Here is a 25,892-nt window from a genome sequence, read left to right on the forward strand (position 1 = left end):
ATTGGTTTCATGTATCTAATAAATTAAAATAGTAGGTTGCTCCAGCCGGAGCCAACATTAACTGTGGAAACTTAATTTACTCGTTTTAGGCTATTACTGTGAAGGAGATTGACTGCCATCACCAGAACCTGCCATAGTTGTATAAAATTGATGACATGGTGAGTGTTACACAGCCTGGAAGATCTACGTAAGTAATTACCTGCCTGCTGATATCTCAGTTAAATCGAAGATTGATTAGAAAACCTTCCATCATATAACTCAATGGTGCCCTTGATTTGAAGGATAAAAAATATATCAATATATTTTCACATGAGAAACAAGCCAATTCGGGCAAGTTCTGCAAGATTCAGCATGAACTGGATGAGGCAGAGCACAGGGCTGATAACGCTGTGTCAGGTCAACAAGATGAGAGCTAATAGTCGTGATGCCGGTTCCAAGGTCAGTAGTTGCTGTTTCAATTTTCTATTAATTATAAATGGTAGATTCCCCCATGTAATTTATAGCTGATCATTGAAAACTTTTAAGGAATTTGATATCCAACAGCCATAATATCATTAATAATTGAATATATACAGTACATTTATATTCATTAATTTGCTAGCATCTATTGTGTTCCAAAACTATACAAGGATACATTTCCTCTCTAAAAAAGATCCCACTTTAAATGAAATGTATATACGTGGTAGTTTCATAAGAAGGTCGTGTGTAATGTGGGATAGCAGGTAGCCTAGTGGTTAGAGCATTGGACTAGTAACAGGAAGGTTGCAAGATCAAATCCCCGAGCTGAAAGATAAACATCTATCGTTCTGCACTATTCCAAGGCTGTCATTGAAAATGAGCATTTGTTCTTAATTGACTTGCCTAGTAAACTAAATCATGTATACCTACACCTGTTCATTTTTGAAATAGTCCTTAGTTTTGTAAGAGAACTTCATTATTTTCAACCTTGTGTCTACCATGGTCTTTTGTAATTTCATCCGTTGCAAAGCACTACAGTTTAGGATGTCACAGACACAGGGTAAATGCCCATTTAAGGGATAATGCCCTCAAAGCCGGGGTTGGAGGATATTGGCACGGTTGTTTATCTCGTGCCGGCAAAAGTGCCAATATACCCTCCAAACACCGGCTTTGAGGGCATTATGACTTTTATACATCAGGTTATCAACATATTCAAATAACGATAGACATATTTTCATGAGAAAAAGTTATTTTGATGAATTTATTCATACAATTTCATCCTTCCACAAGATAAAGTCCCGACACAAATCTAGGGCTGCTACCCAAACCACTCCGTCTTGTTCAGCACATATGGACGCGACCCAGTTGTTTATTCTAAATGTTCTATTGCCATACTGGCTGGCAACTATCTTATCCCTTGCTCGCTAGCGAGCCAACTACAGCTAATTTACAGTCACGTCAAACAGTGCAGCCAGAACAACAACAGAGGAGCTGCATTTGCATTTTTTTACCTGTTTTCTAGCGACATTGAGCTGAATGATGCGCGATTTCACCTGGAATAGAAAATATGCTCTTTCGTCAGGACACTGTTGTACGAGAGCTAGCTAACAAAACAGCTAACAAAATCACTTCAAACTGAAGCTGGAAAGACTGCAAACTAGCTGCATTTTGATAGTTCATTGGATACAGTTGAAGTCAGAAGTTTACATACACCTAACCCAAATACATTTAAACTCAGTTTTTCACAATTCCTGACATTTAATCCCAGTAAAAAAATCCATATTTTAGGTCAGTTAGGATCACCACTTTATTTTAAGAACGTGGAATGTCAGAATAATAGTAGAGAGAATGATTTATTTTGGCTTTTATTTCTTTCATCACATTCCCAGTGGGTCAGAAGTTTACATACACTCAATTAGTATTTGCTAACACTGCCTTTAGATTGTTTAACTTGGGTGAAACGTTTTGGGTAGCTTTCCACAAGCTTCCCACAATAAGTTGGGTGAATTTTGGCCCATTCCTCCTGACAGCTGGTGTAACTGAATCAGTTTTGTAGGCCTCCTTGTTTGCACACACTTTTTCAGTTCTGCCACACATTTTCTATAGGATTGAGGTCAGGACTTAGTGATGGCCATTCCAATACCTTGACTTTGTTGTCCTTAAGCCATTTTGCCACAACTTTGGATGTATGCTTGCGGTCATTGTCCATTTGGAAGACCCATTTGCGACCAACTTCCTGACTGATGTCTTGAGATGTTGCTTCAACATGTCCACATAATTTTCCTCCTCATGATGCCATCTATTTTGTGAAGTGCACCAGTCCCTCCTGCAGCAAAGCACCCCCACAACATGATGCTGCCACGCTTCACAGTTGGGATGGTGTTCTTCGGCTTGCAAGCCTCCTCCTTTTTCCTCCAAACATAACGATGGTCATTATGGCCAAACAGTTATATTTTTGTTTCATCAGACCAGAGGACATTTCTCCAAAAAGTAAGATCTTTGTCCCCATGTGCAGCTGCAAACCGTAGTCTGGATCAGTGGCTTCTTCCTTGCTGAGCTGCAATTCAGGTTATGTCGATATAGGACTCGTTTTACTGTGGATATAGATACTTTTGTACCTGTTTCCCCAGCATCTTCACAAGGCCCTTTGCTGTTGTTCTGGGATTGAAGTGCACTTTTTGCACCAAAGTACGTTCATCTCTAGGAGACAGAATGCGTCTTCTTCCTGAGTGGTATGATGGCTGCGTGGCCCCATGGTGTTTATACTTGGATACTATTGTTTGTATAGATGAACGTGGTACCTTCAGGCGTTTGGAAATTGCTCCCAAGGATGAACCAGACTTGTGGAGGTCTACAATTTCTTTTTCTGAGGTCTTGGCTGATTTCTTTTGATTTTCCCATGATGTCAAGCAAAGAGGCACTGAGTTTGAAGGTAGGCCTTGAAATACATCCACAGGTACACCTCCAATTGACTCAAATGATGTCAATTAGCCTAACAGAAGCTTCTAAAGCCATGACATCATTTTCTGGAATTTTCCAAGCTGTTATAAGGCCCAGTCAACTTAGTGTATGTAAACTTCTGACCCACTGGTATTGTGATACAGTGAAATACTGTATAAGTGAAATAATCGGTCTGGAAAAATTTGTTGGAAAAATGACTTTTGTCATGCACACAGTAGATGTCCTAAACCAATTTTCCTAAACTATAGTTTATAAACAAAAAAAATGTGGAGTTTTAATGACCACTTTAAGTGTATTTAAACTTCTGACTTCAACTGTATATCCATTAAAATGATGCTGATTCATGATTTCGACTGGCTTGAGAAAAGCTGCCTGCTTGTCTCATCCAGATACTTTCCTTACTTTGGGACAGCTGGAGATCCAATTTGAATATTGAAACAATGTTGCAAATGTCGGAGAGACAGACAGGAAGGTTTATACAAATCTCCGCCGTTGTAAACGAAATGATAGTCTAAAAGAAATTAGATAATGTCTAGATGCTTTTAATGGAGATTAAGTTTATAAATTGCCTGGGTGGTCTGATGAGACAGTAAATTGCGCAGTCAGATGGAACAGAGTAAATAGGCATTTTAACATCATAGATTTAGCCAGTGGTAACTTGTGGAATAGACACTGGTTGGAATGCGGTTTTTACCAATCAGCATTCAGGATTAGACCCACCCGTTGGATAATTTTGAATAAACACTTAATGAGTTGCCCCATTAAAATGTGAAAATCCATAGTATATAATGAAAATGTTCTCAGAATATACAGTAGTTCATTTTCAAAACCTTTATCCATCTTCTGTCACAGAAAGGACACAATAAAGAGAAGCTCTCAGATGGATTTTTCTGAAAATCTCCTGACTTTATTGCTTTAGTTTTTCTAAATGTTACTGAGCAGAATAAATAATAAAGTACATTTAAATTGCATCTCTGTATATTGCTTGTAATATATTACGTTTGTGCCAAAGGTTTTTCATGTCTGGTATAAATATCAAGGTTGGTGCTGATGCCATTATGAATAGGATTTCTAGACATTTTGGAATAATAAAATGCACTATTATTTAACACAATTATATTTAAAAAACTGATTTTAATTTTAAAAAATACAGATAACATACTTCAAATGGTATCATAGTAAAAGACAAACATTTAACACCTCGCTTAAGTTTTGATAACATTGTGAGTAATAGTTACAGTGTGTCTCAAATGTAATTGGATTATTTACCAATTTTATATAGAAAACAAAGATGACACTATGAATATGAGGGAGGGAAAATTTGTATTCTTGCCATCAACAATGGTAAAGGTGTGACCGTATCTATACATTGTCTTGAACAGTAACCCTTTTCGTGTCATTAAAATGTAGCCTCCATATCCGCATCATCCGAAGTGTACTTACATTATAGACCACTGTATTCAAACAGTGTCTTGTTAACAGCCTTGAATACATATGACAACATTATTCTATGACAATATTCTATTGAAATCAATTTGAGTAATGCTAACCAGTTAGAGAACTCAATAATAATAATAATAATAATATAGTGAAGGCAGTGTACATTCAGAACAAGAGGTGCACTTGCTTAGCAATGCTACACTATAGACTAAATGTTGTTCTATGTCAAATAAAGCATGTAACAAGAAGTCCATACAATGCAAAATGCTACACAATGCAAAAGTTCTACAAAAAAGTTTTACACAGTAAAGAGGTGCGTGCAGAATCTGTTATTGACTGGAGGTTGGGGCAACTCCAAGAATGACCTAGAATAGTGAATTGGCCATAAAATGGTTGTGAGTAGTAGTGTTATATTAAAAGTATCAGATTGTATTCCTTCTTAATATTTTTGAAGTGAGGTAAAATATACCTTTCAGAATAACGATACATTACCAGTTATATTATCCTGCTCAGATGCTTCTGTGGTCCCTGTGGAAAGAAAACACTATCCTGAGATGACATTGAAGGTGATCTACAAGTGTACAATGGGCTGACGTGCAGATGTCAAGGGAAGAAGGAACTTAAAAGCAAAAGGAATCAGCTGAAAGAGAAGAAAGGTGAAATGTAAGATCAAATGGAGGAAAAAGCAAAGGGAATCATACAGATCTACTGGTTTAAAAGTCACCCTTTGTCCCGATGCTAATTCAATAAATATCTGTTGTTCTGGTAAATTCTATTAAAAAAAATCAAAACTGGCTTGCAACGATATAAGAAAATAAAACTGACAATTGTGCTTGCTGCTGAAGCGTGACACAAGCAAAAAAGGTAACTTGTTATCCAACACATCTGTATCAAAAGATGGAAATTAAAGACATAACAAATCTAATTAGAAGTAAATGGAACAATAGACACTATAATAGTGTATAATCTAATGCTACCAAAGACAGTTCACTTTGTACCATCTCTCTTGTGTGTGGTCATGCTTGCTGTCCCTGACAGGAATTCACCCAATGCAAGAGGCTGGACCTGCATCTGTGAGTCACATGGAGGAGAGGTTGATACATACAAATAAGGTAAATATCACACAGTAACTGTCTGCGTCCAAACAAAACACTTGTGTCATCCTATTAATGGTTAATAAGCCATAGTGCAGCGCTTTCCAACAGCCAGTAACCCCATAGGGAGATCAAAAACATTTTTCCATTACCCAACAAATAAAATGATTCTTAAAGTAGATTGCATGTTTGTTTCCCCACGAAACTAACACAGTGTGACAAAATTCTGCCTAACTGTCTAATGTCCCGTATCTGCGGATATCAGCATGACAGAGTAAAAAATGTGCCCATCAATGAACAAACATAGCAAGCTACTTTGCTGTACAGAGATGTGCACCTTTGTATTGGGATAAAACATACATTCAGGTGGAAAAAAACAACCTTTCTTGCAACCTTCACTTTAAAGCAGCAATCAGCAGTTGAAACAATAGCAAAGCTTGTCCCTGCCCCTGTTTCAGTAAATATCTAAAGGGATGGAGCTGGAGAAATGTAACTACTCCCAAATTCATAGATAGAGCTATGGATGCCAGGACTGACCATCCATGATATCAAAATGATGGTTTTAAACCATGTTTTGAGGCGATAAAGTGTTGTTTATATTTACTTTGTTTACAAACATTGGAGTTAAACAAGCTTATATTTTGGGTTCTGATGGGGTACGACAGTTGAGCTAAGCTTATGAGGCATTTCAAAGTTATAATCTTCAAGAATCAATGGGTACATATAACGAATGTATAACTCCAAAAATGATGTAGCAACTGCAGACTGCCCCTTTAAGCTCAACTTTCTAAATAATGATAAAACCAGCAATCAGTTAGTTACATTGAGTCCAACATATTTCAATGACAGTTTTATGTTAACGTATCTACAGTGTGTGAATAACACAAGCCTAATAGCGTCAGAGTGTGAAAGGCAAAGCAAGGACAGAGACAACACTGAGAAGTGAGGTGCGTTCTCCATGACCTTTGAGTCACAACAGACACATGGGCATCCTAATTATAGGGCAGTCTTTGAAATACAAAGGAGGGTCAGGTTACACATTTCAACAGTAGAGCAGTGGTAAGGTGTCCAGCCATCATTCCTTCTGTCTGACAGGCAGTTCTTATAACACAAGCAGACTGAACAGCTGAGTATGAGGTGTAAAAAGAGAGGTTGAGCCTAGAATAGACTGTTCAAGTACTGAGACTAAGTACAGAGCTTAATGAGGGGAGTGAAACATTTGAGGGTCAAATCAAACAGTGCAATGTAAAACAGTTTTTTTTTAAAGTTAAATACTAGAGCATTGGGCAATAGTATGTAAGAGGCACTAATGCAAAATACAAGTGAATACAAATACTATGTCAATATGTTGTGGATCATGGCAGATTATAGAGGCTTGAAATATATTGGCTGATGGATGGGGTGGATATACAGCGGGGTCCAAAATGATTGACACCCTTGATAAAGATGAGCATTAATGACTGTATAAAATGTGTAATTCAAATACTGCGCTGTATTGTATGCTCAAAAAAAAATGGAAATTATATATTTTATACTAAAATGATTTTACCATGATTATTGATAATTTATACCATGATTACGGATAATCCATTTTGGAGTCCCTTTTATTATAAATAAGAATACAATCTGTTTCTAAACACTTTTATTTTAATGTGGAAGCTACCATGATTACCAATAATCCTAAATGAATTATGACAAAGTTACAGAAGGTCAAAGATCATACCCCCAAAACATGCTAACCTCCCCTGTTATTGGTAGTGATGAGACGTTAGCATGTCTTGGGGGTATGATCTTTGACCCTCTCTAACTTTCTCACTCATCATTATTCCCGATTCATTCAGGATTATCGGTAATCATGGTAGCTTCCCCATTAATACACAAGTATTTAGAAACACATTTTATTCTTATTTATAATAAAAGTGACTCCAAAATGACAAAATACATTATTAACCATTAATTTCTATTGGGCACATAATAATCTGAAACACAACCAAAACTAACTGCGAATGCTTTCAACAAGTTTGTAGAGTCACAAGCTTGATGTAGTCATTGCGTGCTAGGAACATGGGACCAAATACAAACCTTTTGACTACTTTATTCATAAGAATATTTTGGGGTGTCAATAATAGCGGACCCCACTGTACATTATCCTCAAGGGAAAGAATAACGTGCCAGCGAAAGTATTGGCTTACAAAACGTTGCTTCTTTTAAAGTCCATCTTTGAGAGAGAGAGAGAGAGAGAACTATTTGTTTTTAGCCATCTACTGATATAGTTTTAGGGTAAAAGGTCACACTGTTTTTTTCATGATCAGTGTGCATTTCCTCCTGTAGTGACAGGAATTCATTTCTCGACAGCTGGGAATTGGACACCTAACAGCATCACTGAGAAGTAGCATGTGGAAGCTAATTAGGAAACATTGAGGCTGAATGCTCAAGGTGTGAAAGCTGTAGGAGTCAAAGGTGCTCCTCTATGTCTAAGGAGGGGAACTCTCTCTGGCGATGACAACCACTATATTGTCACCTTGTAGACAGCTTGTAGACAGCTTCACACTCACACATTGACAGCTATCTTGACCTTTTACGGTGTGTTGCTACAAATCAAAGCCCTGATGCCCCTTGGGTCAGCACCTTATATAGTATTCTACCCAGGCATTTCTGACCTGATTAGCCAGCACCGTATACAGGTTATTATAACAAAAATAGGGAGAAGTGACATCCTAACATTTATAACGTAAGTGTTTTTTCTTAACATTTAATTTTAAAACATTAATATTCCTAACGTACATTGAGTCCCTCTAGCATGAGTTTCTTGAAGAAAGTGACATGTATTACTCAATGCATGGCTTTAATTAATTTACTTATGTGCACTTCATATACTGTACACCCAAAGAACAATTTCACAGGGTTATTTTTGTCCTCAATGACAAAGGGGAAGGAAACAATGCCACGTCAACAAGTCGAGGTCTAGTGTTATACTTACAATAGCTGTTACTCTTGGTGACAATAGATGTGAGAGTGACCTTGTCTTGGTGAACAAAGGACAGCTGCACTTGTCTGCATCATAAGAACTCTATCATGCAATTAATTTACACACTGCAACAACACTTTCTCATGTCATCTCGTTTACTCAACGCAATGTTGTAGGAATAGCAAGACTAAAATCCCCAAGTCATCCCAAAGAGCAACGAATGGGGGGACGGGGGGGAAGGACAGGGGGAGTGCAAATCTTTAAAAAAAAAATTGACATATAAAACTCTTTTTGGAGCTAACTTCGTGTCATTTCACATTAATACATAATTTGATGAATTCCCATTGGTCAAACATACATGCTTGTAATGTTTAGATGACTACAGTGCCTGAAACCGCCCTTTGATCAAGTGGGCTTTCAATGCAGCCAATTTCTCCCCTCCTCTGTCCTCCCTGGAATAGCCTGTTGTTATAACGAGCCTGATAGGTCAAAGAGGTATACACCTCTAGCCCCAAATACAGATCTTTTGAAATAATCAGTCTAATTTATGTCATGACATGAACCATCTCCATATAGGGCTGAGCAACACTCTTTATAAAGAGTGATGGAGACCAGGGGGTGACAGACCAGGGGAGACACAAGGCACCGGACATCCTGAAGGTAAGCATATAGAGGCAGTCTGCTGAAGAGGGAAAAGATAATCATTACAGGACCTAACAATAGTCATAACCACACATAGCTGGTCAGTTGACTTATATTTGTCTTGGTATTTGTCTATTTCATTCTCAGTAGAGATCTTTTCCACCAAATATCCAAGGGGTGACCAACAACAGGTAAGATTCACAATCTTCTAAAATCAAGGCTCTACCGGCCTCCTAGTGGCTTGTGTGAAGTATTTAACTGCGTTTCATAAAATGTGTATATTAATGCAAAAAAATATATTTTGTTGTCTGTACTCATTAATCCAGTCAACTTGTTTGTGGCATAAATACATATGTCCTGTATAGTAATTACATTGTCAGTGTCATCACTACACAAGCTGTAGATTTCAGCTACAGTGGACCTAGTTACTTTTGTCTGCTCTGAACCTCACAAGTTTTGGTTAATATTTAATGTGCTTTTGGCTTACTGACCTTCATATTGTTCAGATAAACACTTATTAATCTATGACTCTAAATCTGGTAGCCTACTGGTGTTCTGCATCAACCCTCGTGTTTCTTTAGGCTTATATTTAAGTTTTATTGGCCTGCCATGACCATTATTACCATTATACTACTCATATAGAGTATATACATGTACCTGCCAAAATAATGGAAACACTTCGAGTAAATGAGGGATAGAAAGTGTATTGAAAGCAGGTGCTTCCACACAGGTATGGATCCTGAATTAATTAAGTAATTAACATCTCGTCATGCTTAGGGTCATGTAAAATTATAATGGGCAGGCCATTATTTTGGCTACCGTGGCCATGTCCCCATTTCAAAGGGCACGAGTGGTCTCTGAATGCTTTGATGAGCATGAAAACGATGTAAACTATATGCAATGGCCGTCTCAGTCACCAGATCTCAACTAAATTGAACACTTATGGGAGATTCTGGAGCGGCGCCTGCCTGAGACATCGTTTTCCATCACCATCAACAAAACACCAAATTATTGAATTTCCCATAGAAGATTGTTGTCATATCCTTCCAACAGAGTTCCAGACAGTTGTAGAATCTATCCCAAGGTTAATTTGAGTTTTTCTGGCTTGTGGTGGCCCAATGCCCTATTTTTTTTATTTAACCTTTATTTAACCAGGCAAGCCAGTTAAGAACAAAATCTTATTTACAATGACGGCCTGCCCTGGCCAAACCCGGGTGATGCTGGGCCAATTGTGCGCCACTCTATGGAACACCCAATCACAGCCAGATGTGAAGCAGCCTGGATTAGAACCAGGGACTGCAGTGAGATGCAGTGCCTTAGACTGCTGCACCACTCGGGAGCAAAGACACTAAATGTTGGTGTTTCCTTTATTTTGGCAGTTACTTGTACATACAGTCACACTAATATCTAATGTTCCAATTCATTTAGGTCTTTGGGGTAACATTTATAAAAATGTTTTGTTGTTGTTGTATGAAGGGACAATCAGGACAAAGGTCTAATTTACACTGAATTCCAAAACTGGTTCCAGAGAACAGCGAAATACAGCCCTGGGGCCCTAAATTTGATGATGTATTTAATATGATATAATATTAGTGCTTTACACTGATATTAGATCATAACCACAATATGCACGGTTCCCTTTGTCATTTACAGAATAAAATGTCAAACTATCAAAATATGGCTGATATTGTAAAAAATACTGTAAAGTATGAAGATCTAAATGGTTGCTGTTTCTTAAGTTTGAGAAACATTTATCATGAGAATCCTGGCATACAACACACCATGGCAACAGTGCGAAACCAGCCACATGGAAATCTGAAGTTTAGCACATTGAACCTAATAATAATAATAATAATAATAAATAGAATATACAGTACATACACACTTTACACAACAACAAATACATGGTATTATTCCAACTCAAACCTGGTACTGTATGTAAAATATACGTATGTATTCAATGCTCTGTTCCTGCTCTGTTCCAGGTTTAAAAATGGGGGACACATTGATGGCAGAGTTTGGCGGTGCAGCTTCCTTTCTGCGTAAGTCAGACAAGGAGCGTATGGAATGCCAGACTAGACCCTTTGACATAAAGAGAGAGTGCTATGTGCCTGACCCTGAGGTAGAATACGTCAAGGCCACAATCACCAGCAGAGATGGGGCTAAAGTCACCGCTGAGACGGAGTTTGGAAAGGTAAATCTTTTTTTGAAAAGCATTTTCTGAAAAAATTTGACCTGGAAAATGGATACCTGGAAAATCACAAGATAATACATTTTTCTACTAAGAACTCTATGACTGATGAACAATTATTTATAAACTGATTATTTATTTATAAACTTCACTGTTTAGTATAAAAAATCTTACAAGAGATACTAAAGCAGAATCCTTTAAATCTTTGACTTTCATGTAAATCAGGCATTACATGTAAATGGATGATTTCTGTAAATTCTATGTTGTGTGTAATATCAAGTTAGGGTTTGTCTCAAAATGAATAGCTCTGCACCTTGAAAATGACACAGAACTATTTAATTTGCACTTCTTTCAGACTGTTACTGTGAAGGAGGACGACGTCCACCCCCAGAACCCGCCAAAGTTTGATAAAATTGAGGACATGGCGATGTTCACCTTCCTGCACGAGCCCGCTGTGCTGTTTAACCTCAAAGAGCGTTACGCAGCCTGGATGATCTACGTAAGTAATGACCTGTCTGCTAATATCTCCATTAAATCAATCATTCATTCAAATGAATTGAACTAAATATACATCCCCTTGTCTTCCACAGACCTACTCAGGGCTGTTCTGTGTCACTGTCAACCCATACAAGTGGCTGCCAGTGTACGATCAGTCTGTTGTCAATGCATACAGAGGCAAGAAGAGGACAGAAGCTCCTCCTCACATCTTCTCCATCTCTGACAATGCCTACCAGTACATGTTGTCAGGTCAAATATAACTTTTCCTTTTCATCTATATAAATCAAATGATATTTGGATAATGTCACATTTACTGATACTTCTCTTTCAACAGACAGGGAAAATCAGTCTGTCCTTATCACGTAAGTACATCAACCAAAGGCTATATCCATTTGAGACTATTAGAAATTCCGATAAATTCTGAGACATCAACATTTGTATTTTTAAATCCCAGTGGAGAATCCGGTGCTGGAAAGACTGTTAACACCAAGAGAGTCATCCAGTACTTCGCCAGCATTGCTGCTGTTGGCGGAAAGAAAAGTGCAGCGGAAGAAAAAAAGGTCAAATTTAATGCAAATGAAACATTCTTCATGGCTGGATGGGTATATGTTGACAAAACCCAATTTTATTCATAGAGTATTGTTTTTATTGCATCATTTTAACACTGTATTGTTGGTGGGTTGTAGGGGACCCTGGAGGATCAAATCATCCAGGCCAATCCTGCCCTGGAGGCTTTTGGTAATGCCAAGACCATCAGGAATGACAACTCCTCCCGATTCGTAAGTTTGGTCTTCTTTGTTTGTGAAATATTATTCAAATCTTATTATACATGTTCAGTGTTTCCCCTATATGGACCACCGCTACAAAAAATATGTAATTTAATATATACACTACCGTTCAAAAGTTTGGGCTCACTTAGAAATGTCCTTGCTTTTGAAAGAAAAGCTCCTTTTTTTGTCAAATTAAAACAACATCAAATTAATGAGAAATACAGTGTAGACATTGTTAATGTTGTAAATGACTATTGTAGCTGGAAATGGCAGATTTTGTATTTATGGAATATCTACATAGGCGTACAGAAGCCCATTATCAGCAACCATCAGTCCTGTGTTCCAATGGCACGTTGTGTTAGAGTGGAGAGAAATGTTTTTAATATGATATTTGAGTGAGAGTGACTGGCCTCCATCCCTATCAAAGTTGCCCATTCCTGCATTACACCATGCAACCTCAAGTGCACCTAAGGTATTCAAAAAGAAAACAAATACTACTTGAACCCAGATCTGGTGTGCTCTATAATCTCTGCTTTGACCATAATTTACAGGGTAAATTCATCCGAATTCATTTTGGAGTCACTGGGAAGCTTTCGTCTGCTGACATTGAGACTTGTGAGTACAACACTCAATTTGCCCAGGCTTGAACAGATCTATTTGACAGGAGACACATTAATACCAAAAGCACTTTTCCATACTGATCAGATCTTCTGGAGAAGTCACGTGTCACTTTCCAGCTCAAGGCTGAGAGAGACTATCACATCTTCTACCAGATCCTGTCCCAAAAGAAACCAGAACTGCTGGGTGAGTTTTGAATCATCAAACTGAGTAGGGTTGAGGTCAATTCTGGATTCAACTGAACATTTCTGATGAAATCAAATTAAAATATTATGGTGCAACCAGCCCAGGCCTTGTGCTACTCCCATTCCCTACCGTAAAACACAATGTCGTATGATTTATGTTGTAACATTTTCTTTGTATATAAAAAAGTTGCAATTATTAAAATGTAATTTAAGCAGACAACATAAAAATGTTATGCACACATAACAATATCCAGCAGTTCATTTTAAATTATCCTGTCTATTTATAATATTACAGTTTTCTTTTTGCAGAAAGCAATTTTTCTAATTGACCTCAACCCTAATACTGAGTATATTATGTTATGACCTATACCACAGCATGAACACACATAAACTGAGCTGTTCAATTCTTTTCAGAGATGCTACTCATCACAAGCAATCCCTATGACTATGCCTTCATCTCCCAAGGAGAGATTGCTGTAACTTCCATTAATGATGCAGATGAGCTAATGGCGACTGATGTGAGTAAAAAATCTATATACTGTATATGAAATAACATTTCACTTGTATCCAACCCTCTCTCCAATACAAAACAATGGCCTTTTATTTTGGAACTAGGATGCCTTTAATGTGCTTGGATTTGCCCAAGAAGAGATTAATGGCATTTATAAGCTGACTGGTGCCATCATGCACTACGGCAACATGAAGTTCAAGAATAAGCAGCGGGAGGAGCAAGCAGAGGCAGATGGCACTGAGGGTGAGTGCTGATGATTTAAAACCTCTCACTTCATTATGCAGTAGTGACAATCTAAAATCAGTTGGATTGCCTCTTCCAATCATAAAACTTTGTTTTTCCAGATATTGACAAAGCTGCATATCTGATGTGTCTGAACTCTGCTGACCTGGTCAAGGGGTTGTGTAACCCAAGGGTCAAAGTAGGAAATGAGTGGGTCACAAAAGGTCAGAATGTCAACCAGGTGAGTCTTCAACATTTAAAAAATAATATTCAGCATAAAACTTGTCTATGTTCATACCTGTAATTCCCCATTGAACATTGCTTTTTAGTCCAGGACTAGGCCTAATCGGTGTCAGGGAAACTGTCCCTTAGTGTTTCTGTTGAGGCTATGTTTCAGTCATTTATTTTCTAAATATTTTGTAGGTGTACTACGCTGTTGGTGCACTGGCAAAGAAAATTTATGAGAACATGTTCCTCTGGATGGTGATAAGAATCAACCTTACTCTGGACACTAAGAATGCTCGCCAGCACTACATTGGTGTGCTGGACATTGCTGGCTTTGAGATCTTTGATGTGAGTATTTAATAAAAAGGACACATCATAAAATGATTTATCTGAATCATCACAGCTGACAAAATAAAGTAACTGTGAACGTCTATTTCAGTTCAACACCTTTGAGCAGCTGTGCATCAACTTCACTAATGAGAAGCTGCAGCAGTTCTTCAACCACCACATGTTTGTGCTGGAGCAGGAAGAGTATAAGAAAGAGGGCATCGTCTGGGAGTTCATTGACTTTGGCATGGACTTGGCTGCCTGCATTGACCTCATTGAAAGGGTTGGTGTTTTCAGTTTTGCAGAAGTTTATATGATATGACCTGAGTAATCTTTGAGATTTCAAACATTACAAGGTACATCTTAATAAATGTCCTTTCATTACAAATTATTCTGATAATTATTCACTATGCTTTTCCCTTAACATTAATTTATTTTCATTCATTCCTTCCACTAGCCCATGGGTATCATGTCCATCCTTGAAGAGGAGTGCATGTTCCCCAAGGCCAGTGATTCTACATTCAAAGCAAAGCTGTATGAAAACCATCTGGGCAAAAATGCATGCTTCCAGAAGCCTAGGATTATTAAGGGTAGACCAGAGGCCCATTTCTCCCTGGTTCACTATGCTGGCATTGTTGACTACAACATTGGTAACTGGCTGGTGAAGAACAAGGACCCCCTGAATGAGACTGTGGTTGGACTGTTCCAGAAGTCAAGTCTTAAGTTCCTGGCCAACCTCTTTGCAAACTATGCTGGTGCAGAAGGAGGTACTATGTGTTTATATCTGTAAATACTACAACACACTCAAATAATTAACAATCCACAGTATATGAAAGTAGTAATAATAGTATATTTAAATAGTTATTTCATTATCATCCAGCACCTGAAGAAAAAGCGGCTGGAGGAAAAAAGAAGAAAGGCTCTTCCTTCCAGACTGTGTCTGCATTGCACAGGGTAAATCTGAGCTTAAATCAATATATGTATGATGTTTTCACATGGAAGATTATTAACAGATGTATTATATTTGCACTAAATTTGAGATGCCAGAATGTTGTGGATTGGCATGTTAGCATTAAATGCTATGGTGACTCGTGAGGGAATGGAGACTCATTCAATGATGGAAAATTCTACATTTGTCATACTGACAGGAGAACTTGGGTAAACTCATGACCAACTTGAGGTCTACTCACCCCCACTTTGTGCGTTGCATCATCCCCAATGAGACCAAGACTCCTGGGGCCATGGAGAATCCTCTGGTCATGCACCAGCTGCGCTGCAACGGTGTGCTGGAAGGCATCAGGATCTGCAGAAAGGGCTTCCCCAACAGAATCCTGTATGCTGACTTCAAACAAAGGTAAAAAATAATGATGCATTTCATTTTCAAAATAAAATAAGCCGTTTACCTCTTCAGGTATTCCATTATATAAGATAATTTCTTTCTGATTTAAATTCAGATACCGCATCCTCAATCCAAGTTCTATCCCCGAGGGTCAGTTCATTGACAACATGAAGGCAGCTGAAAAACTCCTGGGCTCTCTGGACATTGACCACACCCAGTACAGATTAGGACACACTAAGGTAAGTTATTTAAATAGATGAAAAGAAATAAGACCTATTGGAAAAGGATGGAAAAACAGCAGCAATTATCGGGTCCGAGCAGTATATTAACAATACACCACCATCTGGCCAACCTGAGGAATGATTCTTGAAATAACTGCTGATAAGCATGATCAATGGTATATATCATGCAAATGGGTCATGTCAAGATAACACATTTATACTTGGTATAGTGCCACAAGCTAGTAGATCCAGATCTACAGTAAGCAATTGAAAGCATAGTGGCCCTGATTTTCTAAATAGACTTCAGTGTTAATTTTGTCAGCTATTTTGGATTTAGTTTTAGTCTTAGATTTTATGAGTAAAATACCTTTTAGTCTTAGTCCCATTTAATAATTTCACCCTTCTTAGTTTCAGCTATCAGTCAACATCGGGACAATTTTAGTCTTAGCCCCAGTCATTTAATCACATATTATTCAGTGTATTATTTTTCCTTGAAATAATGAACATTGACCTTCCATCATGTGGATATTAAGATAACCTTGTCCCACTAGGTCTACTATTCCCTCATATTGCTGGCATATTGATATTGTGGCAGATTGTAACCAATGCCAGCCATGATTTACCATATAGCCAAGGCTACAAAGCCAAGGCTACTGAAAGACGTTAATTCTGCCAATGAGAGGATTGCATTAAAAAGTGCAATATGCAGAAATTGCTCTGTAATTTCTTGGTTGCTAAAATTAGTTTGCCTAATTCCAAATTATGTCACAATACAAGTACGTATAGTGTAGAGAATCATTGTACTATCTAAAACACTGTGAAATGTATTTTCCATAAGCAAAAATATAGTATTTTCAGCTGTTTGAAGCTGGTGTACAAAACCGAAAGTAAAAAACAAAACTTAAGAATGGGAAGCATATGAATAGGTCACATAGAACAGATCTACTGCTTCTTAGACTTGCTTCAATGAGAATGACAGATCTATAACTAACATTTCTATGTGAACTTGGTCAGGATGCCAAAAAAGTTACATATTGCAGCTTTAAATCTTCTGCAAAGGAATGAATTTTTATGATTGGACAAAACAGATGAAAAGGAGCTTCATGTCAAATTGAATGTCCATTAGTCTCACATGAAATTCAAGTCTCATCACATTTTTATCAACTAAAATGAATACCAATTTGTTACAGTTGGATCATTTTTTCATGGCATCTCCACATCTCGTCGTTAGTTTTCTTCAGGGAAAATAGGTAATTGACAATATTTTTTGTCATAGTAATTGTTAACAGATATGAACACGGTTAGACTTTATGTATTTATTTTTAAAGATCTTGCCAAAATGTGTAATTCTCGGTCAACATGCTGGGACTAAAGTTGTAAAATCAATTGCACATAAGAGGGCCAACTTGTGTTCAATTTGTGACATTTTTGTACAGAGACAAGAAATCAGAAATCTAAACATGACTACCAAGTCTTGTAAATCTGGGGGGGTACCTCATTTAAGTTATTTATGGTCAACTGGCAGAAAAATACAATCCTACCAAATATGAGACGATCCAAGCATCACATTAGGGCCTTTGTGTATCTTCAGGTGTTCTTCAAGGCTGGTCTCCTGGGTCTACTTGAGGAGATGAGAGACGATCGTCTCGCCCTTATCATCACTGGCTTCCAGTCCAGATCACGTGGTCTACTTGCCAGAATTGAGTTCCAGAAAATGGTTGACCGCAGGTTGGAATTAGAATAAACAAAACTTCTGCAGACAATATGGTGGAGGAAGAAAAGGTTTTATAACACGCCAATTTACCTAATTTTACAGGGATGCCTTGCTTGTGATCCAATGGAACATTCGTGCCTTCATGGGTGTCAAGAATTGGCCCTGGATGAAGATGTTCTTCAAGATCAAACCTCTGCTGAAGTCAGCAGAGACTGAGAAGGAGATGGCCAACATGAAGGAAGAATTCCTGAAGCTTAAAGAGGCTTATGCTAAAAGTGAAGCTCGTAGAAAGGAGCTGGAAGAAAAGATGGTGTCCCTTCTCCAAGAGAGGAATGACCTGCAGCTCGCTGTTCAAACTGTGAGTAACATTAACTGCATTGCAGTTGCTGCATTCACATCCTTTGTCAAAATGGTATTTCCTAGTTAGCTATTAGCTCTAGAGAAATTGAAAGAGAGAGAGAGAAGAGACATGATTTGATAAATAGATACGCACAATCAGCATTTGTTGATCATTTGTAGTGTCCAAATATTTTGTCACCAAACTTTTGAGGTTTGGAGAATTTAATATACTCACAACATATTGACACATTGACAGTCAGAAGACACTATTGGTGATGCTGAAGAGAGATGTGAGGGTCTGATCAAGAGCAAAATCCAGCTTGAGGCCAAAGCCAAAGAGCTGACAGAAAGACTGGAAGATGAGGAGGAGATGAATTCAGAGCTAACTGCTAAGAAGAGGAAGCTGGAGGATGAGTGCTCAGAACTCAAGAAGGACATTGATGATCTGGAGCTCACTCTGGCTAAAGTGGAGAAGGAAAAGCATGCCACAGAGAACAAGGTACACGCTTATCTTTATTCTTGTGTTGTTAAAACTTCATGTGCCGGAGTCTGGTGTAGCGGTTTCAGCAACCGACTCCGGACCACACATGCCGCCCCCCCTTAGTTCGAGCCAAACTCAAATTAATTGGTTTGGAGTTAAGTGTAATGACACTGTTCATTTTCCATAGGTTAAAAACCTGACTGAGGAGATGGCAGCTCTGGATGAAATCATTGCCAAGCTGACCAAGGAGAAGAAGGCTCTGCAAGAGGCTCATCAGCAAACGCTGGATGACCTGCAGAGTGAGGAGGACAAAGTCAACACACTGACCAAGGCCAAAGCCAAACTGGAACAGCAAGTTGATGATGTGAGTATCAAATAGTAATTCATACAAAGTACAACAAAATTAGTACTATCCTAAAAATATGCAACAGTAAATAGCTTACTATGAATATTGTTTAATATATCCTTTATCAGCTTGAAGGGTCTCTGGAGCAAGAGAAGAAGGTGAGAATGGACCTTGAGAGAGCCAAGAGAAAGCTGGAAGGAGACTTGAAGTTGACCCAGGAAAGCCTAATGGACCTGGAGAATGACAAGCAGCAGCTGGAGGAGAGAATGAAGAAGTAAGATCCCACAAACCCATAACATCTCATGAATAGTTATTTTACAGAAAGTGCTCAAATGTCTTATTTACTTAACAGGAAGGACTTTGAGATGAGCCAACTCAATAGCAAGATTGAGGATGAGCAGGCCATGAGTGCCCAGCTTCAGAAGAAACTGAAGGAGCTGCAGGTATTTCAATAGCATCGTTGAAAAGGGAATCCTTCTGTTACAATTGTTAATGTTCTGATCATACCAGAAAATTTGAATTCCTACCATTTAAGGCCCGCATTGAGGAGCTGGAGGAAGAGCTGGAGGCTGAAAGAGCTGCCCGTGCCAAGGTGGAGAAACAGAGGGCAGACTTGTCCAGAGAGCTAGAAGAGATCAGTGAGAGGCTGGAGGAGGCTGGTGGAGCCACTGCTGCCCAGATTGAGATGAACAAGAAGAGGGAGGCTGAGTTCCAGAAGGTGCGCAGAGACCTTGAAGAGGCTACCCTGCAGCATGAGGCTACAGCTGCCACTCTGAGGAAGAAAAATGCTGACAGTGTAGCTGACCTGGGAGAACAGATTGACAACCTTCAGAGAGTGAAGCAGAAGCTGGAGAAAGAGAAGAGTGAGCTCAGGCTGGAGCTGGATGATGTGGTCTCCAACATGGAGCAGATTGTCAAGTCCAAAGTATGTAGTATTATTGAGCAATCTATAAAATGTATGATTTTTCTCTACATTTTAAAGAAGAAATTTAGTAATATTGTTCTGAAATTTTTTAAAATCTGTTTTTAGACAAACCTGGAGAAAATGTGCCGCACTCTGGAGGACCAGATGAGTGAATACAGGACAAAAGCTGAGGAAGGACAGCGATCCATCAATGATTTCACCATGCAGAAAGCAAAGCTTCAAACTGAGAATGGTACATACAGTATATTAACAAAAAACCTGAACAGCCGAAATTAATAACCACAGTATGTAATATCTATGAAAATAATTTGAATTGAATAAAAACAGGTGAATTTGCCAGACAGTTGGAAGAGAAGGACTCTCTGGTCTCTCAACTGACCAGAGGTAAGCAGTCCAATGTTCAGCAGATTGAAGACCTCAAGAGACAACTAGAGGAGGAAGTCAAGGTATTGATACAACAAATACAGTGTCCTTTATCCAACTACTATCTATCATCCAGCATAATTACAGATCCTTTTTAAAATGTCCTTACCAGGCCAAGAACGCACTTGCCCATGCAGTGCAGTCTGCTCGCCATGACTCAGATCTGTTGAGGGAGCAGTATGAGGAGGAGCAGGAGGCCAAGTCTGAGCTGCAGCGTGGCATGTCCAAGGCTAATGCTGAGGTGGCTCAGTGGAGAACCAAGTATGAAACTGATGCCATCCAGAAGACTGAGGAGCTTGAAGACGCAAAGTAAGGATGTTTTCTTACTTTCTCTTACTTTTCAGGCTATTGAACCTTGGCTGAAAGAGCAATACACAAAAGTACATGACGAATAAATAATAAGTTGAATACCTGTTAAACAATCACTATATATCAGGAAGAAAAAAGTCAGATGTTCAGAAATGTGTTTCTCATCTATGTCAATCTAGGAAGAAACTGGCTCAGCGTCTGCAGGATGCAGAGGAAGCTGTGGAAGCTGTAAATGCTAAATGTTCATCCCTGGAGAAGACTAAACACAGACTCCAGAATGAGATTGAAGATCTCATGGTGGATGTGGAGAGATCTAATGCAGCTGCTGCCTCTCTGGACAAGAAGCAAAGGAACTTTGACAAGGTAAAAAAATAAAAACATTTTGGATACGCAAGCCATAGGAGGCTTCAATACAGTACGAGCGGTGGCAGGTTGCCTAGTGGTTCGAGAAGTAGGCCAGCAAGAAGGTTGATGTTGAGTGAGCTATCAATCAGAATGTTTCTGGCATCATCTTACACACTACCATCGCGTGTTGTTGTCCAATTGAGCAAGGCACTTAACCCCCTATAATTGCTCCAGCTGCAGTGCGACTGAAACATTGCTTCCAGCCCGTGTGTGTCTTGAAGGGTTGGGTTGTGAGTTCTCTGTAAGTTAATGGACAATACAATAAGTACATTGTATCTTAATTATATACTGTATTCCAACTACCTAAAATATCTGTGTGAATTCCAGATCCTGGCTGACTGGAAGCAGAAGTTTGAGGAGTCTCAGACTGAGCTGGAGAGCTCCCAGAAAGAGGCCAGATCTCTCAGCACTGAGCTCTTCAAACTCAAGAACTCTTATGAGGAGTCTCTGGATCATCTGGAGACCATGAAGAGGGAGAACAAGAACCTCCAAGGTCAGACCATGAGCATTATTAGCCTATATAATTTAGTCAATGAAAGATCGATATGTAGTAGAGATTATGCGTGTGAATGTTTAAACGTTAAAACGGAATTGGGATCGTTGAAGTTAAGAATAAATCCACTAACAAAAAACATTTTTGTTGTGTGTTTTTCCCCCACAAAATTAAAATCACAGTGCAGTTATAACAAAACATATTCTTTGCCATGTTATAGCCAAACTAGACAATAGGCTATAAAGGCCTGGGTTTTGTTGTGTAATTTAAATAAAACCAGAGGGGAAAGAGTCAAATTTTAGGCTACTTTGGTAAATGTACAGATTACCAAGACATATGACAATGGCCATGTCCTCTCTCTCCCTCGCTCTGGCTCGCTTGCTGTTGCTCTTTGCTAATGTGTTCAGTCTTCCCGGTCTGTTGCGTGTAGAATATCCTAGCCTATTGCAAGCCAAGAAATTGCGAGATACAGCTTCCATTCTGAGATACAGCTTTTGATTACCCAATAGATAGGCCAAGTGTACAGTTCTGACTCTGTCTGCATGGTGGCCGACCTGCCTATACTGTGCCCCTCCCTCTCCATCCCTCTCTAGCTCGCTATAGAAAATGTGAGTGTTCTCGATAGTACGGCAACTAATCAGTCTCCTCCATTCCAAAAAGTCGACTCTCCACCACTAAATCATCGTCATTAACAGTTGGAAAAATGGCAAAGGCAAGAGACAGCAGTGAAGTCCTATATGGCAATACTTTGACAAATGAAATGGTGGTGAAATGCAAACTTTGCAGAGTAGAATTGAGGTACAGTAATGGTAGTACAGGTGCTTCACCATCTGAAAGGGACGCACTGTGAGACCCAAACCGTTGCTGGCAGCAGCACAGCTGCAGTGTGAATTCACATGGAATTTTATGCATTTTTTTTATTTTTTTTATTTAACTAGGCAAGTCAGTTAAGAACAAATTCTTATTTTCAATGACAGCCTAGGAACAGTGGGTTAACTGCCTGTTCAGGGGCAGAACGACAGATTTGTACCTTGTCAGCTCGGGGGTTTGAACTTGCAACCTTCCGGTTACTAGTCCAACGCTCTAACCACTAGGCTACCCTGCCACCCCGGAAAAACAGAAACGGAAAACCAATACATTTTTGATTAAACATTGGGATTTTTTTCCCCATTTGCCTCACCCCTAATCAACAATAGTTATCACAAAATGATTCCGATGTACAATAATATTTTTCCACAGAGGAAATTTCTGACCTGACGGAGCAGCTTGGTGAAGGAGGAAAGAGCATCCATGAACTGGAGAAGATCCGTAAACAGCTGGAGCAGGAGAAGGCTGAGATACAGTCTGCTCTAGAGGAAGCTGAGGTGAGAATAGAAAACATTTACTGGTAGTGAAAGTACCAACATTTTATTTTAAGATTTTACAAACTATGGGTGGCTGTGTTCTCATAGGCCTCCCTAGAGCATGAGGAAGGCAAGATCATGAGAGCTCAGCTGGAGTTCAATCAGGTGAAATCTGACATTGAACGGAAGCTGGTGGAGAAGGATGAGGAAATGGAGATGAATAAGAGGAACCAGCAGAGAGTTGTGGATACCCTGCAAAGCTCCCTGGAGGCAGAGACTCGCAGCAGGAATGAAGCTCTCAGGCTGAAGAAGAAGATGGAGGGAGATCTCAATGAGATGGAGATCCAGCTCAGCCAGGCCAACAGGCAGGCATCCGAGGCCCAGAAGCAACTTAAGGGTCTCCATTCCCATCTGAAGGTATTACTTCCACACCACTGAATTAAAAACATTGCTTGTGCCTTTGGATAAAGCCAAACCACACTGTGAAACAAGAAAATAAATATAGTAAAATCTATTCTCTCTACAGGATTCTCAAATGCAGCTGGATGATGCTCTTCGTAGCAATGATGACCTGAAGGAGAACATTGCCATTGTGGAGAGACGTAACAACTTGATTCAGGCTGAACTGGATGAGTTGAGAGCCCTGGTGGAGCAGACTGAGAGAGGCCGCAAACTGGCTGAGCAGGAACTGCTGGATGTTAGTGAGAGAGTTCAGCTGCTGCACTCACAGGTAAGACAGTAATATAGAACAATTAGAGTTCTCCTTAAATATCTGCTACTTGAGGTATGTAGAGGGAATATACAAATAATTTGTCATATATACTGTATGTGTAGAACACCAGCTTACTGAGCCAGAAGAAGAAGCTAGAGGGCGACACATCCCAGCTTCAGAATGAAGTGGAGGAGGCTGTGCAGGAGTGTAGAAATGCTGAGGAAAAGGCCAAGAAGGCCATTACTGATGCTGCCATGATGGCAGAAGAGCTGAAGAAGGAGCAGGACACCAGTGCTCACCTGGAGCGCATGAAAAAGAACATGGAGCAGACCATCAAGGACCTGCAGCACCGCCTGGATGAAGCTGAACAAATCGCCATGAAGGGGGGCAAGAAGCAGATCCAGAAGCTGGAGGCCAGAGTAAGTGTCTAAGCTGCATTCTCTTCTATTAATTCAATGTCACATTTCATATTTCTAGTCATATTTGTAGCTTCAATATTGAAAGTAGTGATAACTATCAAAATAAATGTACATGGTGTGTTAACATCGATCATATCTTTCAAGGTGAGAGAGCTAGAGACTGAAGTGGAACTGGAGCAAAGGAGGAGCAGTGATTCTGTAAAAGGAGTCCGTAAATATGAGAGACGCATCAAAGAGCTCACCTACCAGGTACATTGTTTTAATTTAACAGTGCACAGTTAACAATTAACATTAACATGCTCAGAATCAAATGTAAGATATATACAGTATATGACTATTTCTTCCCTTCTTTTTGGGTGCAGACTGAGGAAGACCGTAAGAATTTGAGCCGTCTGCAGGACCTGGTGGACAAACTGCAGCTGAAGGTCAAATCCTACAAGAGAACTTCAGAGGAGGCTGTAAGTAACCTTCTATCATCCATATGTTGCATATTTAATTCTGAAATTGTTTTGTTTGCTAGAAACCTTTAAATAATATTTTTTTTAATCACAGGAGGAACAAGCCAATTCCAATTTGGGCAAGTTCCGTAAGATTCAGCATGAACTGGATGAGGCAGAAGAGAGGGCTGATATTGCTGAGTCTCAGGTCAACAAGATGAGAGCCAAGAGTCGCGATGCCGGTTCCAAGGTCAGTGAAGTTTCTGTTTCAAAAGCCTCAACTTTCTGGGAACTGGGACTCTGTTTAATGGTCATTTCATTTCTCGATATTAACTCATTGATTCCCGAAGAAAATAAGTAATAGATGCATAATCTATTACATTGTTACCAAGTAACTATACATACCAGTTGAAGTTCCTCATTGTAAAATTTCAACAGGAGGACACGGTATACGGCAATATAAAATGTTTTTCAGTACACAGTAAAATGTTCTAATAATCAATCAATCCATCTATCTTCCTTGTCACAGAAAGGAAAGGATGAGGAGTGAGTCCAAGAGTTGTGATGCTGGCTCCCAGGTCAGTTCTTTTAATTAAAATAATAATATTAGTTATAATTTGCAAACTCATCTCAAGTATGATGACAGTCCCAAGCATTTGATGTCCAATAACCATACTATCATTCATATAACAATAAATTGAAATATTGTTTTTTTGTGTTTACAATAGTTTATTACATTTTAACCTTCATCCATCTTGTGTTACAGAAAGGACATGATGAAGAGTGAAGCTCTCGGATGGACCTTTCTGAAAATCTCCTGACTGTAGTGCTTTAGTTGTTTCTCTATTCTCCATGTAACATGAGCAGAATAAAGAATAAAGTCAAGTTAAACAGCCCCTCTGTGTATTGCTTGATTCTATTATGAACAGGTATGAAATCGACTATTATTTAACAAAATTAACACGGGTTTTCATTGAACATACTGATAACTTACCTCACAGAGAATCATGACAATAGACAAATATCTCTCACTTTTTCATCTGGGGGTGCTTCTGAGCCAAATTGGGTCCCCTAAATGAACTGATATATTGTTCAGAAAATACCTATATAGACAGAGAATGAAACACCTACCCACAACCATGAGCAATATCACATTTTGTTGGCACAAAAGTAAGGATTTGTGTGGTTTAATAAGAAATTGATTATTTTTAGATAAACAGCAACACCTCCACCATTATATTATATTCAGAACTACATTACTGTAAAGACTAGACTAGAGAGGATCTCTTGTTAAATACGGTTGAAGTAATATGGTTACCGGTTAATCTGCCTCACCTAAAGCCCACTCTTGTGGGAAGCGGCTATAGATCACTAAG

The 25,892-nt window shown here is 38.9% G+C and overlaps 1 protein-coding gene and 1 long non-coding RNA gene across 2 annotated transcripts in view; one reads left to right on the forward strand and one right to left on the reverse strand.

The window, feature by feature from the left end:
* The first annotated feature begins 275 nt into the window (after positions 1-275).
* Positions 276-25,412, forward strand: LOC135517347 (myosin-7-like). Its single transcript, XM_064941565.1, has 43 exons — positions 276-438; positions 4,873-5,022; positions 5,398-5,471; positions 8,998-9,081; positions 9,211-9,254; positions 11,049-11,257; positions 11,610-11,753; positions 11,845-12,001; positions 12,087-12,114; positions 12,207-12,312; positions 12,439-12,531; positions 13,074-13,137; positions 13,228-13,326; positions 13,740-13,843; positions 13,941-14,079; positions 14,181-14,299; positions 14,482-14,631; positions 14,723-14,893; positions 15,068-15,377; positions 15,491-15,564; positions 15,759-15,964; positions 16,065-16,188; positions 17,762-17,898; positions 17,987-18,242; positions 18,480-18,722; positions 18,892-19,068; positions 19,179-19,324; positions 19,403-19,493; positions 19,586-19,975; positions 20,081-20,207; positions 20,303-20,421; positions 20,511-20,707; positions 20,887-21,070; positions 21,440-21,605; positions 22,845-22,969; positions 23,057-23,365; positions 23,475-23,678; positions 23,783-24,079; positions 24,224-24,328; positions 24,442-24,537; positions 24,632-24,766; positions 25,046-25,094; positions 25,283-25,412. The coding sequence occupies exons 6-42, from the start codon at positions 11,057-11,059 to the stop codon at positions 25,064-25,066; spliced, it is 5,814 nt and encodes a 1,937-aa protein (XP_064797637.1). The 5' UTR covers positions 276-438; positions 4,873-5,022; positions 5,398-5,471; positions 8,998-9,081; positions 9,211-9,254; positions 11,049-11,056; the 3' UTR covers positions 25,067-25,094; positions 25,283-25,412.
* The window catches only part of LOC135517352 (uncharacterized), a 28,128-nt gene continuing 6,331 nt past the window's right edge, over positions 4,096-25,892 (reverse strand). Inside the window, exons 2-4 of the long non-coding RNA XR_010452025.1 lie at positions 15,801-15,952; positions 5,358-5,430; positions 4,096-4,999 (exon numbers count right to left, since the gene is read on the reverse strand). This is a non-coding gene — a long non-coding RNA (uncharacterized LOC135517352). The remainder of the gene's footprint in view (positions 5,000-5,357; positions 5,431-15,800; positions 15,953-25,892) is intronic.

Source organism: Oncorhynchus masou, chromosome 28 (assembly GCF_036934945.1).
Source record: "Oncorhynchus masou masou isolate Uvic2021 chromosome 28, UVic_Omas_1.1, whole genome shotgun sequence".
NCBI lineage: Eukaryota > Metazoa > Chordata > Actinopteri > Salmoniformes > Salmonidae > Oncorhynchus > Oncorhynchus masou.

Coding starts and splice junctions, on each gene's coding strand:
- LOC135517347 (XM_064941565.1), top strand. CDS start 11,057: ATGGGGGACACATTGATGGCAGAGTTTGGCGGTGCAGCTTCCTTTCTG. Junction 22,970..23,056: donor CTGCTCTAGAGGAAGCTGAG/GTGAGAATAGAA, acceptor GTGTTCTCATAG/GCCTCCCTAGAGCATGAGGA. Junction 23,679..23,782: donor TTCAGCTGCTGCACTCACAG/GTAAGACAGTAA, acceptor CTGTATGTGTAG/AACACCAGCTTACTGAGCCA.